The sequence below is a fragment of the Mytilus galloprovincialis genome, chromosome 2 (genome assembly GCF_965363235.1).
Source record: "Mytilus galloprovincialis chromosome 2, xbMytGall1.hap1.1, whole genome shotgun sequence".
Taxonomy (NCBI): Eukaryota; Metazoa; Mollusca; class Bivalvia; order Mytilida; family Mytilidae; genus Mytilus; species Mytilus galloprovincialis.
Window position 1 is genome coordinate 28,766,077 of NC_134839.1, and position 17,173 is coordinate 28,783,249.

The following is a 17,173-nucleotide window of genomic DNA, read 5'->3' on the forward strand; positions in this document are numbered from 1 at the left end:
ATGGAATGCATTGATTTATGAGAATCAATAGTATTTACTGGGAGCCTTAAATCTAGTAAATTCCATCTTAAATATACACAAAAATGCATAGGGATTAACATGAGCTCGAGCCTCAAGTCCAAACTTAATCATGCCACATCACCGTTAATTTTTATACTGCAGATTTTCATCGTCCAAAAGTTTAGAGCTGCAAATCAGGATATTATCAAACTAACATCGACTCTATTGTACACATTTAATTTTCTTGTTTACTTTGAAACTAAAATCACGAAAAGAAAACAATTTTCTTCGTAAAAATTCCACTGTTTAAAAGTTTCAATGTAGTTATGGCTAATAAATGATTGTGTTGATGTCGAGTGCCAAAGCGACTTCAGGGCGGATTAATGAAAAACTTGGGGCACCCGACAGCAAAACTAATCGTACATCAAAAGACATGATTGAAGTTTTTGTCGAGTTTAAATTCAGTTGTATATACAAACTTACAACATCACTGAAGTTACAGATAAAATTAAATGGTATTGAAATTAGCAGACGATCATTTACAAAGTAACTTTTACTTGTCTTCGTCAATGTTACGTGTGCTCAAATGAAAGTCAAATAATGACATAAGTATCAGTGCATGATGATCGTAAACTTAAAAGAATACACTTCCAAATTAGAGACTTTACATGATCGGAGTGATGTTAATGCTTATTTTCAAGAATAGAATTTTTAATATATTTTTTAATGAAAGCTAAAAGTAAACTCATAAATTCATCATAGATACCAGGACTAAATTTTATATTTTTTATATATACGCCAGACGCGCGTTTCGTTTACAAAAGACGTTAAAAAAAGCCAAATAAAGTACGAAGTTGAAGAGCATTGAGATCCAAAATTCCTAAAAGTGTTGCCAAATACAGCTAAGGTAATCTATGCCTAAGGTAGAAAAGCCTTAGTATTTCAAAAAATTCAAAATTTTGTAAACAGTTAATTTATAAATATAACAATATCAATGATAATTCATGTCAGCACAAAATTACTGACTACTGGGCTTGTGATACCCTCGGGGAAATAAATCTCCACCAGCAGTGGCATGAACGAATATTGATCAGCCTCGTGATATTATACCTATCTTAGCAAAGTTTGTAAAATTATTCATGTTTTTTAATAAATAATCAACATTTCGTAGTATTTTATAGTATGATTTGATATTTTTGTCTTGTGAAGCTCAGGATTTGAAGAAAGACATACATAGCCATGGCTTAAAAATTAAAAAAAAAAATGAAAATACATATAACAGTCTACATAACACTCAATAAAAAAACTGAAGTCTTGTTATTACCCAACCTAAATACGAGTGATCTCATGTGCTCCGTTAGAGTAATCAGATCCTGCTTCATATTTGCTACCCATCGTGTTGCCCAGTTAGGATCTTTAAGAACGTAAAACCTTCAATCAAACTGAGTTGTTGTAAAATTGTATATTAATATTTATAATAAAAAGCTTTAGAAATATGTAGATGATTTTCCTATTTTTTTTTAAATATCTTATAATTCAATTTTAAATTGTGTTGTTTTTATTGCAGCCTCAATGAATTAAGGCGTAAAATATAATTCTGACTCGTGGCAGTTTGAGTAACACTCCTCCATGGTTTTGGCAAGATTTATTTGATGCAACACACGTTCATTAAGAACATTATTATTCATATACTTTGAAATTATACTTTTTTACATTTTTTTTCTTATTCTCTTATCAGATAATATTGTCTGTATTCATAGTAAAAAGTATAATTAAAAGTAGTTTTTCTGGAAGAAACCCGGTCATCTTACCTTTAAATGGTTAAGACAAATCTGTCAAACTTCTAAATATTACTATATTATCCCACTTGTCACGCTTCATTTTGTTGTTTATTGATTATCATTACAGAAAATGATGATTGTATTTGCAACTGTTGTCCGGTAAAATTGAATGCATTCTCATATTGACAATAGACAATGCAAAATGTGTGCATTTATTGTGAGGTTTTAATACCTTTTTATTTATTCTCTTTTCTTTGTAGAAAAAAATATGTTTAAAAAGGCAATACGAATTTAAAACAGAGTAAAATAAAAAGACAATTGTCTGTTAGTATTATAATTCATATAATTCTGCAAAAAAGGCGTAAAACGCATTCAAAAAGGGAGGAATAGTTTCAAAATTTTACATTTTATTTATCTATTCAGATATTTTGAAACGTGACAATTACACTGTAATAATGTTCAAAAATAAAGTTAAATAAATATAAAAACGAACAAAATCAATCAAAATGACAGGCTATTCTGTTTAAGTAAAATAAAAACAAAAGCTTCGATTCAACTGAAAAAGAGAAATGCAGTTATAATGGGACACTGCTTCACAGTAATGGTATGAAGAGATTTGATAACATTTGATAACATTTGTAAAATATCAGAAGTTATTTATACGTTTTAAAATTAAGATCAAAATTCAAGAAACTGCTACCTTGCTTCAACTGAAGCATGTAGATCATATCTGTTCTAAACCATAATGTTTAATTAGTGATTTAAGCATATTTTTCTTCAATACCAGATTTTCTTGCCAGAGATTTGTCGTCTGGATCTTCCCCACGTGCATAGATGTAAACAGCCAATCAAAAAGAAGCTCTTCTAAGATGGAGATGTAAGGCCCTTGTTTTTCAAAGTTTGAATCAGTTATTGATAAGTTGACGTATTTCATTACTAGAAGATTATACTGCAGATATCCTGAGGATTATTAATCGGACACAATTACCTAATAAACAGATTCTAAGGTAAGAAACATTTTCAGAAATTATCTTATTGATATAATAATTAGAATAATGATTTTTTTTTTATTCTCAATGTATTATTTTTATCATTATTATAATTATCAATATCTTTTTTTTATTATTATAATTATTGTCATTATTATTATAACTACTATTTTTTTTTTACTTTTTAGAACAGCTTGATGGTTACTACTTGTTTATTTCACATTAGTATTGATATTAATTCATTGACACGTAAAATATCTCTTTAACTTTTTTTTAATGTATATTTGAGGTATTTCTTTTATTTTATTTTAAATAAATCTGTATTTTTTAATCTGATTTTCTAAACATTAGAAATACATATTTTATGTTGCCACAATTGTTTATGTGACTGGTATATATTGTACAGGTAATTAATGATAAAAAATAAAATTATAAGTGTATTCAGAAGATGAAATAGTAGAGTATAACATGGTTCTATTTTAAAATAATCAAAGATGTGTGAAATAAACTGAAACATATCCTTCAATGTGAATTTACTGATTGCTAGTACCTTCTGGAGTAGGATATATAATTCAATGTCATTAACATTCATCACAATCATTATGAAAATAGGATTTCATTATTCTTCACATCTATGATCTTTCCTATTTATAAAATTTCTCCGTCAATGATTAACTATACACAAAATCATTTTCCATTATAGAATGTTCAATATAACTCAAAATTAATATTCAAAATAAATATTCAGTAAATGTTAAGAATAATTGTAAAATATGTTTTTAATGTTATAAACTGTTTTCTAGCTGAAATAATATTTATAATTTAAAGAAAGGGAAAATGAAAACAGTAAACTTATTAATGAATCGGCATACTTTGTGAAAGTGACATTGTGTACAAATATTTAATACTTAAAAAAAAACCAGATACATTTTTAAGTTGGGAATACACCATATCAATTTGTCAATTATCCATCAATTGTTAAAGTAAAGGTATGATGCTGGTTTTTATGCACATAACACGTGTTTGTTGGAATAATTTTCACCAGGTTCGCGCAAAACCATTATGTTTTAAGTTTCTAAATATCTCATTCAACGAAGAAGATTGTAATCTGGTTTCTTCTGTTTTACATTGTGTCCTTCATTTCTTTCCCTGTTTTAGATTCATTTATTTTATGTGTTATGCATATGAACAAAAACCTTTTTTACCGTTTTAAGTTATAAAAAGAATACACTAATGCAATGAACGGTTTCTTGCTTATTCTGTCAAAAGTGATTTAAGGAAGGCAATAACATTTTGAGCATAAACGAACATGTCCATGAGAACAATAACTGCAACATATTTTTACAAATCAAAATCGTCAACTTCAACTTAATACTTTATCTTAGCATACTCAAGGTAAACTATGATTTTGTGCATGTATCGGTAGTATATCCTTGACTTTCAAATGTTTGGGGTAAGCATTGCTAATGAAAATATTATTTTCATTGTACATATTTCGCGGTATGACGAAACCATGTCTTGACATTTCAATTGAATGTGTTTGCATAGTTAAAATGTTAAACCATCGAATTGCCATTTGTCTTATTAGTTGTTAGGTGTTTGTTTTTCATTTTTCATTTTTTTATATTCTTTATTTTTTGGTTTTTATTTCATCTTAATTTTACCTAAATATATATCTAAAATCATGATTGATTAAAGTGCATTCAACAGATGAAATAAAATTCATTAATATCATAACCACCAAAAAATCTGAGGTAAGGTGCTTCTTCTACTTCAGTGTGATATTATATTAATTTTGACACCACACAAAATAATGAAAATGGGACATTACATTTATTTACTAGATATCCTGGTTATTTGTGATTTGATATAACCGAATAAACATTATCAAACAATCGTGGTTTGACATACGAAAAATCCTTAATCCCTCACCAACCAGTTCAGACATAAAAAAAAACAAACTGCGATGAAACCATCGGAGATTAAAGAAACATTCACCCGAGGTATAATACACCAAACGGTTTCATCACAAAGTATAATCATTTATCTCTAGAGTGGTAGGATTCAAGTCCGATCCAGGAACAAATGACTCCAACCAATGGGACAAACATTAACTGGAAGAAAAAATATCGCTTCAAATAAAACAAGCAATGAGAGGCATCGTTCGGGAGGAAAAAATCGTATCTGCAGAAAAGTCAGAAACATAAAATCCAACTTAAACAGACTGTTTGTCAGAAAGGAAATCATCATTTTAAGAACCAATACAGAAGTCAAGCATTCCATTTAAGAAAACAAGCATGAAAACAAAATTTATCTAAAGATAACAAGCGAAAAAAGTCTCTATTTTTGGAGTACTAATCTCAGGGTAAACTTGTGATTTAAACATCTGTGAGCTTTACTCTTGACAAATTTTTATTCGGCATTTTATTTGGATAAGACATATTGAGAAAACGATAGATAAAAACATATATATAGTGAAACGGCTGTTTGGTATGGCTTACTATTTTGAAGACATCTTAATTGTTTTTTATTTCTGTATGTACCACGGGTATGATTTGCAGATGCACAGTAAAAAGTAAAATCACAAAAAATACTGAACTTAGAGTAAAATTTAAAGAAGAAAGTCCTTAATCAAATCGCAAAATCAAAAGCTCAAACCCATCAAACGAATGGATAGCAACTGTCATATTCCTGACTTGGTATAGACATTCTCCTTTGTAGAATATTGTGGATTGAACCTGGTTTATAGTTTTTTAAAAGACGTTTCTTTTTTTGTTAAGTTTGTGTGTTTTTTAAAAGACGTTTCTTTTTTTTTTTGTTAAGTTTGTGTTTTTTAAAAGACGTTTCTTTTTTTGTTACTTTTGTGTGTATTTTCCTTCAAAAGGAGTTTGTTTAAAGTATTTTCTCCACGATTTTCTTTGTTTACAAATGATACTGATAATATTGTTGTAGACATTATTCACTAAATTACAAACCAAATGATACTGATATTATTGGTAAAGACATTATTCACCAGAAACAAAATGATATGTTATTATCCCAACTAGAAGGAAGACCAATTGTCCTGGATTTATTTCACTTAATAAAGCGACTGTGAATATGCTGTGAATTTGCCAATGAACGCTCAATTTAGGGTATTGGAAGTCAATTATTACAACACCAAAATACTCACAAACCTATTCATTACTGCCAATAATCAGATACGTCAGATGAAAGCCATTTTGATCGCTTCAAACATATTGCGAGAACTTCTACATGAAAAATGTTTTACATTTCAATATAAAAAAATGAATAGTTGTCTTACTTTCCTATCACACTCAATTGGTTAATTGACACAAGAAATATCGGAACGAAAGATACAATTGTTCAAAAGTTGGGCTGTTTTAGCCAACTTGAAACATAAAGGAAATATATTATAAATTCGGAATTCTAGAGTTCAAATGTAAAAATAAAGTTATGCTTTTTACCTCGTTTATTAAACAATGGATTTGCATCATGGATAGAAACATTGTCACAATTATGCGGAATAAAGTAAACCACACCATGGAAGTATTATATTGAATTTAAATATAATTTCCATGACCACACATCTATATATATATATATATATATATATATATATATATATCATTTTATTGAAAACGAGTTTTACTGATATCGTTTTGAATTTTTTCTTTTGCGTATATGCTTTAATGGTCCATATTGAATTTTTAAAGCTGACTAAGATTTCATTATATGAAACTTGTTATTTTATTTTAAATTGTTTATTCACAAAACAATCGAGCTACTCAGAGCCAACAAATTTTGGTACTAGTATTTTTGTATTTAATGTTATTTATTCTGATTTTTGTAGTACAATTAAAGTAACAACTTGACTCTCTTGTCAATATTGCTCCAGAACTTCTTTGGAAAGCATTGCTTTACTATGTCTTAATGTGTTTTTATCAGTGATTTCAATAATACTTTGTAGGTCCTGGGATATAACAAAATGTTGTATTCATTTAAGGTGTACAAGCAGTCAATGCACTTTAAATCATATTTTAAATTAAGCAACATGGTGTCTGTACAATTTAGTATCATTTAGTGCAAATTGAACAGTAATACTTTGTTTCATCTTTTGTCAGGAAATTGTTCATAAAAATATGACATTATTTGATTTTCATTAACCGTCCTGTCCCTTCAATTAAAACGCGACACAATTGTTAGAAAAGGACGACAGCACAGGGCTGTAATAGACGTTTGAATAATTCATTGAAAAGACATGTTAGTAGTCGGTTAGAAATCTGAGAAATAATGGCTTTTGGCAAATTTGTCGGTGATATCAATTTACAATATCGATATAAAATAAGACATAATTTTGATGACGAGTAGAATAGAGTTTGTTCGATAAAATGTGGAACTGCAAGAACGCGTCATACAGGGTCATTTTAAACAATGGATTAATTAATATCGGAAGAAAAGAGGTTTATTTGTTATATTTTTGCAAAAATATATATCTTCATAGACTTTCGTCTATGCTAAGGTATTTTGACAGATAGGCATAGTAGATCTCAAAACGAAATATATTTATTTCAACCAACAGATCAATGTAAAGTAGTTTTAGAAATTAGCATGTTATCTTTGAAATAATTCTCAAAACATTTTTACATTGACAGGTTTATTTTGAATTGTCTATTAATCTGTTCCAGTTAAAATTTTAGATTGTGAAATTGATAGCTGGCAGCATTATTTATCTTCTTTTTTTAACGAATAACTGAATGAATAACGCATATTCAAAAGAAAAAAAGGAGGGGAAGTCTGTCAATAACTCAAACTTTGCGGTAAAGATACAAAGATTTTGAAAAACATTTTTGGTCAGCGATAGGACCATCTTTACTGTGTTGTAAAGTTGGCTCAACCTCTTCAATCAATTAGCACGATACAGCAAGACAAAATACACGTGTCTTCTCAAACAATTTTTACTATCTTTGACATTTATTCCTTTAAATTTTGTATAAAATAGAAAATATAAAGATTTTAGATTCGTGGTGATTGGTATTTTCAAATCAGATTGTTATGCCTTATATTATTAGTTATTTACAAAAATAAAAATCTAAGGTCCAAACGTTTTGAATTTTAAAATGGTAGAGTTTTGAACAACAAGAACTGCGGAGAACATAATCACGTGCCATTGCAGAACTATTGGAATAGACTTCTGCAAACGAAATGGAATAAAATGGAAATATTTCCTAAAACACGTACAGATTCTCATTAACTCTAAAGTCATAAAACCCGCATAACCCTAACAGTGATCCAGACTGGCTTCTTTGAAATTGATTATGAAAAGTTAACCGAATATAGAGTAATTATTGTTTAACATTTGGATCTATTGATGAAGTCTCGTGCAATTTGGCGGGAACCCCATACCGCGAAACAGATTACAGTGTCAGCTGCAGTGCTACTATTAAAACATACAAGATGGTTTAGCTTAATGGTTAATCACGGAAATATTTTGTCACTACACGAGGAATTTGTCTTTCACTTTTTCCGAGAACTCACGTGAAAAGTCAATTTGTTTTTGTATTTCAACAAGTTACAAACTTTTAATCGTAAAATGACTAAAACAAAATAAACAAATAAGCCATCTATCCCAAGTTAAGCATGGTCCATTCCAAAATGTTCTTTGCATTTCATTTACTGCCTGCATGTGTCACCCCGGATAACTTAAACCCTTTTTTTCTTTCTTGGGTAACTGAAATTTCACAATTATAACATTTTTGAAAAACTTTTTTAATTTATGAAGTGATGCCAAATTGATGAATATGTCATGTGACAAAAACATACACTGTGTATTCGTCTGAGATTTAAGGATTTACTTGTTTTCTATTTTCTTTCATTCATTTAGATTTGACACGAAGACGAATTTGCCAATGTGTCTTCAAAGTTCATCGACGGGCCATGAGTAGTGATACTGGCACACAACAAGATCAAGAAGTTCCTTATCTAGACAATAATAAAGTGGTGAGTCGATTTTTGTAAACTTAAGACAACAGTTGAGATTTAAGTCTTAAGGTGTACTCACAGATACAAGGTAACAACTAACCGGTAAGTTTCCAGGTGCACACATGAGAACGGGTTGAGAACGAAGCACCAACCACTGGGAAAGTATCCAGTTATACGGCTATAAGGCAACAACCAATGTTTACACATGGGTATAAGTCAAGAAACAATTGACAAGTCATCAGGTGAACACACAGGTACAAGACAAAACATATAGGAGGAACGTCTCTATGTGTACATTTAGGAACAGGTTTGGTATCCAGGTGCACATTCAGGCATAAGGTACCATCCAATGGGTAAGTCTCCAGGTGCACATACAGGCACAAGGTACCATCCAATGGGTAAGTCTCCAGGTGAAGATATAGGTACAGAGTAGTTCTCATGGTTTATATGTGGGCATAAATCATGCAGCAACCCATAGGTAAGTCTCCTAATATATACATATTGGTAAATGGTAAGTACCTGATGTATTTACGGGCACAGAGCACTAACGAAGGGTAAGATTATTCTAATCTACGTGATGTTAGACAGTCATTACAAAACGGTAAGTCCTTTTTTATTGGAATGATTATTTGTTTTATAAAGGAGTAGAACTTTTCTGGACTTAAGCAATGCAAAATAACTAATATCGCAGTGGACTATTCTTAAATTATTTTTGGATTCGTAGAGAAAATTTCAAACAATGTAACTGTAATTTAAAGATACCATATGTTTATTTTTTCAGTATTTTGTTATTTATTAGAATAGGTGTGTTAAGATACAGGTTGAACCAAGGATGTAAAAGTTACTAAATAATCCTTTACCAATGTGATATCATAAAGCATTTGCAATTTTCCGATTATTGATTCGATACAATATCTTTATTCAGTGCTATTATCAGTCGTGTGTGTAATAGTTTTTGCATTACAGGGGGTCCCTGCACGTGCATAAGTGTTATTTCAGAATGGTTCTTTATATGGTTCAAGAGTGTTAGTTTAGCAAGTATAAAAAATCAATAATACAATTGTGGAAACGGGAAGGTAAAAAAATAATTAATCACAGTATTTATCTAATTGTCGTTTTGGAAAGCATTTTTTTTACAATAATACTTTTTGAATTGTTATTGTCTATTAGTCGATAAGAAGCTTTAGTGCAAACTAGGTATCATGTAAAATGAATTTTATTTATCTGTAATTGAAAATCACCGTGATGGTCAGATGTGGATCTAGGTTTTAATAAAAGGGGGCTGGCAATCCTTTGTTTAGGTTGATACTTGATAAAGTCTATACATTAATATTATACGAAGATCCATAAGACAAGACCGGGCCCCCTGTCTCCACCATAATCTGTCTCTAATTGTGATAAGAATATATTCAGCTATGACACAAATTGATATTCATAAAACAATAAGGGCGATTGTCCCGCATATAACTTTTACTGTTTTGAAAGTAGGAAAAAGGGTAAGAAAAGACGTAGGTAATTTCCAATTAGACAACCGATCATTCTAAACAGTTTTTTTTGCCTTCAAGAGGCCAGGTGACGTTACATTGTTATTGCAATAGTTCTCTCTTATGTTGCATTAAAAGTTTGCATATCTTTCAGAAAAAAACATTAGTTCTAAAAATAGTTTCAAAGTATCTACCTATTCTTTTCCAGACATAGGTTTCTGAATTTTGTGGAATTTTTATATCAGAATTGAAGTAAATACTGAAATAAGAATCAAGGCACATTGATATATTGTCACCGCAAAGATATGAAATACGGATGTTGTGTTATTTTGTAATCGATTACCAAATAAAGTTTTTGGTGAAGTTTTATTGTATTCTATGTTAATTCGGCAAAAATATTCCTCAAATATGCCTTTTAATTTTTGTTTGATTTAAATATTGTCAATATATTGTTATGGGTTCGTTCCTCTGCACTATCCGGCTACGGCAACTCCTCCTTAATCACAGCCGACAAGCTCCCTATTTTTATTGATTCCATTACAGAAAGAAATTTAAAAAAATGTGGGTCTTGTTCATTACAGGGGGTTCTATGCACGTGCATAGATGTCATTTCAGACAGTTCTCTCCCTGTTTGCACGGATTGGGTGTGGTTTGACAAATGGGATTTCCTATTGTAAGCATGTATTCTGTCATATCAAGGACAACGTAGAAAACAGAATATGAGTTGATGAGCTCTGTATATAATCTTTTATTTTATTTTTTTTTTATTTTTCTCGAAAGACAAATATAGTTTTACACTAGTATCATTTCCTGATAATTTTTATATCTTCTCAATACGCATGACTCTGGAGAAAACCTTCTTAAAAAAGGAAATCTTCAAAATTTGTGATGTGTGTTATGTCGCATTTTTATTCGAGCGTCACTTATGAGTCTTTAGTAAAAGAAACGCGCGTATTACTAGGTGTACAAATTTACAAGTCTGGTACATTTTATGAGTTTATTTTTACAACCACTTGGATGATGCCACTGCTTGTGGATGTTTCCTCACCGAGGGTATCCCCAACCCAATACTCAGCACTTTTGTGTTGACATGAGATATCATTAGTAAGGACATATCTGAATTGTTCTGAAAACTAAGAATGTTTACTCCCAATACTAGATTTCTTAATCAGTATATGTCAAAACCTTTTGTAATTTTGGGGTCCTCGATACTGTTCAACTACGTCACTGGTGAGTCTTTAGTAGTCGAACCATGCACAAATTATAACCCTGATATATTTGATGAGTTTATTTTAACTATATATTATTTCATTGAAATTAGAACATGTGGTACCATATTATGATTTTGGTTTTTACCTTAGATTGATAAGAAAGATCGTAGTCCAGAATCAACAGAAGGCAAATTAGCAGACCGTAGTATTGATAATAGAAAAAGAAGGAATCGGGGATCAGAACTACTTCAAGTTTCAGACGGTAAATACTTATGTTTGTTAATGAAGTTAAACTCACTTCCCATAACGAATCAAAAGCATTGCCGGTATATATAAAATTTCAGACACAGTTGTTAATTTTTTGGGCTACCCTTTGTTTTAAGGTGAATGTGGTATAAAAGTCAATGTAAGAGAAAGAGCGAGACATGCAATAGTGATGGTAAAAATGAAAAATATCTGTAACTACAGTAGATCTTCATCTTCGATAGGAGTAAATCTTCGAGAAACTTTTTAATATGATTTTGATTCTTGTACATTGCCTGAAATATGGCTCATGGGAAATATTCCTTTTCTCTGATTGCATTAACGTAACAATGACACGCGTTTTTATTAATAATGTATGGTGATAGTAAATGATTCTAAATTTAACTCATTCCTCTTCTAATGTTTTGAGTCGATTGAATATAACTCTGGTACATTTCTTACTTTTCAGAGCTTTTCCAAGACCTAAGCCAGATGCAAGAGACGTGGCTAACAGAAGGTATGTCTCTACTTTAATTCATTTTTGGTAATGCATGGACTACTGGTTATTTTTTTTTTCGCACCCATATTACTGTATATGGCCTTTTAAGATACAAAGATACAAATATGTATGGTAATCAAATCAGCCAGAGATTAGTAGCAATTGAAGTGACTCGAATACAATACAGTACATAGCAACTGAGGTGCACCTGAATTATATGTATTTTTTCTGTCAATTTTCATTTTTGCCATGATAATGTGGTATGGTAACGATTGCTAATTTGTAAATTGTTGCTGATTTGAAATTAAGATGTCCAAGCAGATAATGGAAATCTTTTTAAATATTTCTGTATGATCGAAATCAGACGGTATAGCTCTGTCGGACTAGCCAGTCATGAGTTTGGTTCGTCGTTTCTAACATACACTTTAAACAAAAAAGAACATTTAAAAGCAACACAGTAAAATGGCAAAATCCAATTTCATTTCTTTGATAAAATACGAAATCTTGAAGCAATTAACTTTCAAAAGCAATGCCGTTAATTTTCCTAAAGCGTAAGTTAGTATAGAAAGTCCCTGGATTGAGACAGTACCATGATGTCTCGTTTTGGAGGAAAATTTGTGTTTTCAGTTAGTGGAGCTTTCATTTATCTATTTAAAAAGCTTTGCTTAAATAGTCAGCGAGATTTGACTCTAACAAAAAATTGGCGTTCTATATTATTCAAAGTAAGTCGGCATATTATTTTCCGGATAAATGTCCGGTCTTGGTAATAATTAGAAATACTGGAAAACACCAATTTTATTTTTAGCGCCAAATCTCTGCGAAGACGTGTCAAAGACCGAAGTTGCAGAGGCTAGTCTGTTTTCCGGCCGTTATTGAAATTCTTGACAATATTAATATTTGTATATTCCGAAGGCATACTGGGTATATTACGGAGGGGACCAACCTACACAGAGGCACACTCGACAATGAAAAAACACTTGACGAAAGTGTGACATTCATGTTTTCCATTGAATCTACTAGCACCAATATTGTCCCATTGAAATATTACCAAAATAAGAACCAGAAAAGGAAATTTTGTCTAAATAAAGTTAATTATTAGACTATATTTAAAAAAAAAATCAACTGGTAGATAAAAACAGCAACCTGTGACATAAATACGTGCAAATATACAAAAATATAATGTTCAGCAACAAAAAAAAAAAAGAAAAAAAAAAAAGACACAAATATGTAAATCATGGAAAATAGATCAATACCAAGGCTAGTAATTACAAATGAAATAACAATAGTCCAGTTCTGTATATAAACAGCTACCCAAATGTCTGGTCAATTTTTATAATGTATGATGTAGCATATTTCAAAAGTATAAAGATTAAAGAAATAAAGAACAAATATATAATGTATATATTTACAACTTTCACTTTTTGAACTAAGTTTTTAAAAAAGATTGTGTTAATTTTCTACACCTTGACATGGAGACAATTTTCTGTAAGAAGAAAAGTTGAATAAAAGAAGTGTATAAGACTTCCCTTGCAGTAGAGAAATTTGTCTCGTGCTGTTTAATCCCTTTTCTTATGACTAGTTGAATTTAAATAGAAAAGTTTGCGTATAGATTTGACTTGGGATTACTGCTATCCTTTGAATTGGTTTTTATCATTGAAAGTTTAACAAGAGATTAGTAGTACAGATCTTTTTCAAAAGAAGAGGTGGTACACATGTTATGTTTATCGGTATGATTACTTTTGACTCGTGTCATCATAGCCTGACTCGGTCTTTAGACATACAAAAAATTACATGTACAAAAGCTTATGATGTTGCATACAATTTCTTAATGTCGTAGAATAAAAGATATGTAGATTTGTTTGGAATGTTATACATATATATTTAGTGTGCACTAGTTAAAGGACATTTTATTGTTGAAGTAAAGTTTGGGGATCTATAGCAATGGGTTGGTCTGTCTGTCTGTCTGTCTACATGGATCAATTTCTTTGTTATCTGTCTTAATCACTTTAAACATTGTGAACAATTGATTGTGATATGTTAACATCCCCATAGACAGCATTATTCTTTATCACTTTTAAGTATTTTGAATCTTTTAAATTTCATGATGTCATCATATTTTAAAATTCATTAGATCTTCATTAAATCCAGAAACATTTTTTATTTTATTTTTAAATATTGAAAATTTTGAGAGGAGTAATTATCTCATGAATTTTTAATATTATAATTAAATGTAGGATTTACCAGTCTTCACGCTGAACTGCTAAATCTACAGGCCCGCAGCTCAATTTTTGAAATTTTTTAGTTAGATTCTGTTGGCCTGTAGGTCTGATTTTTACAGGCCCGAGAGCAATTTTACCGGCCTGGGCTGCCTGGGCTGCCACTCGTCGTGAAGACTGATTTACACAATTGCATTTATTTGTCTTTCTATCATAAATAAACCCAATTATTTCTAAATTCACATAGCTTGTTACTTGACTTGCATTTTAACCATCTTCAAAAAAAAAAAAAAAAACTAAAAAAAGTTTTGTTGAGACGACAGCTTGGTCGAAGCAAAGTCATAGAATATAATTTTTAAATGTATAAAACAACTTTATATCTTGAATATTTTATGTATTTATAAAAAAAACCTAATTCTATAAAAAAAAAAAATTGAGAATAACATATTGTGGATTCATTTATTATCTTGCATTGAGAACAAATAACATTTTTTGTGGATATTTGATTTCATTGTATTGTCAAATCCTACATACAATCTTTCTATTGAAAATGTCTACTACATTGAACATTGAAATTCACAGTAAACATGTATAGCTACCTATGAATCACATTAAAATGGATATTCCACAAATACATTTAGTTTTAAAATAAATATATTATAAATAAAAAAAAAAAATGTTTGAAGAATTCATTTAATTTATCATCTTTATTTGTATATTTTTAGCGAGTCAGACAGAGGAGAGGGAACAGTATGTTCCGGGATGCAATAATGGAATCAAGGGAAATAACTATGGTAAGTCAATCATACTATCTAACATGTTGAATATCTCTATTTAAACTATAGCAGAGACAGTAGCCCAGGAGGATCCACGGGAGGGAGGATTTGAACCTCCCATATTTTTTTTTTACAATCAAATGCATTTGAATGGGGACATATCATTTGCAATCATAACATATTTCTTTTTTATATATTGAAACTTGACATGTGTATAATAATGCATTTGCAAGAAATTTATCATGAAAAGTTTAACTGATAAAAATGAAAAATTGGACCAGGTAACCAATCTAAGACTTCCCTGTTCCAATAAAGGTATTTTTCACTGATAAAAATGAAGTGGTGGTTACATCTTCAATAATACAGTGATATAGGGAGATAATTTACCAATGTGTTTATGTTTGAAGTATGACATTAGGCCTGTTATCAAGAGTGTATAATTGAACAGATTTACACGAAGATTTAACACTCCACCCAGTGAATTATGTTATATAGATCTATTAACACGGATTAACTTGTCACATACATTGTGAAATACATTTAAATCTACCCAAACTCAACTAATAGTATTGGTTTTATCACAAATTTGTTGGAAGTTGTGGTATCTTAATTGACTTATATAATCTTTAGAGATTAAATTTTAGATATATTCCTGCAAAAAATATGGAAACTTTAAAGGGAAAATTTGACTTTTGATATTAGAAGTGTATATTTTGTGTAAACTATAAATAGGGACTAATGGAACAGTATGGTTAATTGTTGATTCTGTTGACCATGATGAATTGCATAAATTACAGTATTTAAGTTTTGAAATGATTTTATTTTCCCTTTCAAACTTTAAAAAAAAATAAAGTTTGATGCTTGCAAAGAAAATTATTCAAATTTATTTCACTATATATTATTTCATGTCCAGATAAATTTATGCACACTACATCAATATTTTGGAATAAAGAAGTTGGGTTGATCTGTGTTCTTGTTTTTATGAGGGTGTGAAATTTTTAAAGAAATATTGGCGGGAAAAAGATTTTTGGATTTTTCAAATTAAATGTATTGGAAGATTTGAAATTTATCTGTATGAAAAATGTATTGGATATAAAAATAATTTCATAATATTTATCCATAATTGTTTCAAAGATGTAAGTTTAAGAAATATAGGGTTACTTTGTAAAAAATAAAATGCATAGCTTAAGGGAAAAAACAAAATGGATAACAGAATATTAAACTGGTTTCTCTTTCTTTGTCCTCCCTTCAGCTTTATATCCAATCAATCGACTAAATAATTTTAAATAGTGACTAAAACCTTTAAACACAGGCTAATTTGGACATTTTTTTTATCCCTGTAAGAGTTGTATACCCATTGTTACAGGTAAAAGGATCCAATTTGAGATTTCTTTTTACAATGTTTTAACTTCTTAAAATAATCATTGTCACATCATTTGAATTTTTTATCATTGAGCTTCTGAATTGAGGATATGTCAGAAGTTATAGCCTTCACTGCTATAAAAATTTGAAATAGGTTAAATAAGAGGGTCACTTAAGTCATTCCTTTAAGTCAGAAGGTTATATGTTTAGCTGAATTTAGTTATCTGTTTGGAGCAGGGTATCTGTTGCAATGGTGTGGGATTTATTATTTTATTGATAATTGAAAATGAAATAATAATCATTTTATCCTGTTATTAAACTTTGAAAATATTTAAAATCAGTGGGATTTTATAATGATTTCTTAAAAATGAAGTGCCCACTTTTGATATCTTAAGTTTTAATCTTATTCAATAGCATAATAGCATGATAAATGCCTGAAATCAAGCAAAATATGGACTCAATATTCTTTATTGTATAAATACATTTTTTTATTACGGTTGGTTCCCAGGAAATACACATAAGAAGATTTTATTTCTATATTACTTACATTGTGTATATATATGTTACAAGACAATGCCATAGGAATGGACTGAATTGGATGACAGTTGACACCTAGACTACTTGGAAATG

At 29.8% G+C, this 17,173-nt stretch overlaps 1 protein-coding gene across 2 annotated transcripts in view; it reads left to right on the plus strand.

Moving 5' to 3' along the window:
* The first annotated feature begins 2,660 nt into the window (after positions 1-2,660).
* LOC143063315 (ETS translocation variant 1-like) overlaps positions 2,661-17,173 on the plus strand; it is a 40,972-nt gene continuing 26,459 nt past the window's right edge. The window contains exons 1-5 of one of the 2 annotated variants that reach the window (XM_076235384.1): positions 2,661-2,788; positions 8,655-8,770; positions 11,598-11,709; positions 12,160-12,207; positions 15,131-15,199. In XM_076235384.1, the coding sequence (XP_076091499.1) occupies positions 8,708-8,770; positions 11,598-11,709; positions 12,160-12,207; positions 15,131-15,199 (292 nt within the window). In that variant the 5' untranslated portion in view covers positions 2,661-2,788; positions 8,655-8,707. The remainder of the gene's footprint in view (positions 2,789-8,654; positions 8,771-11,597; positions 11,710-12,159; positions 12,208-15,130; positions 15,200-17,173) is intronic. The other variant, XM_076235383.1, reaches the window with a different exon arrangement.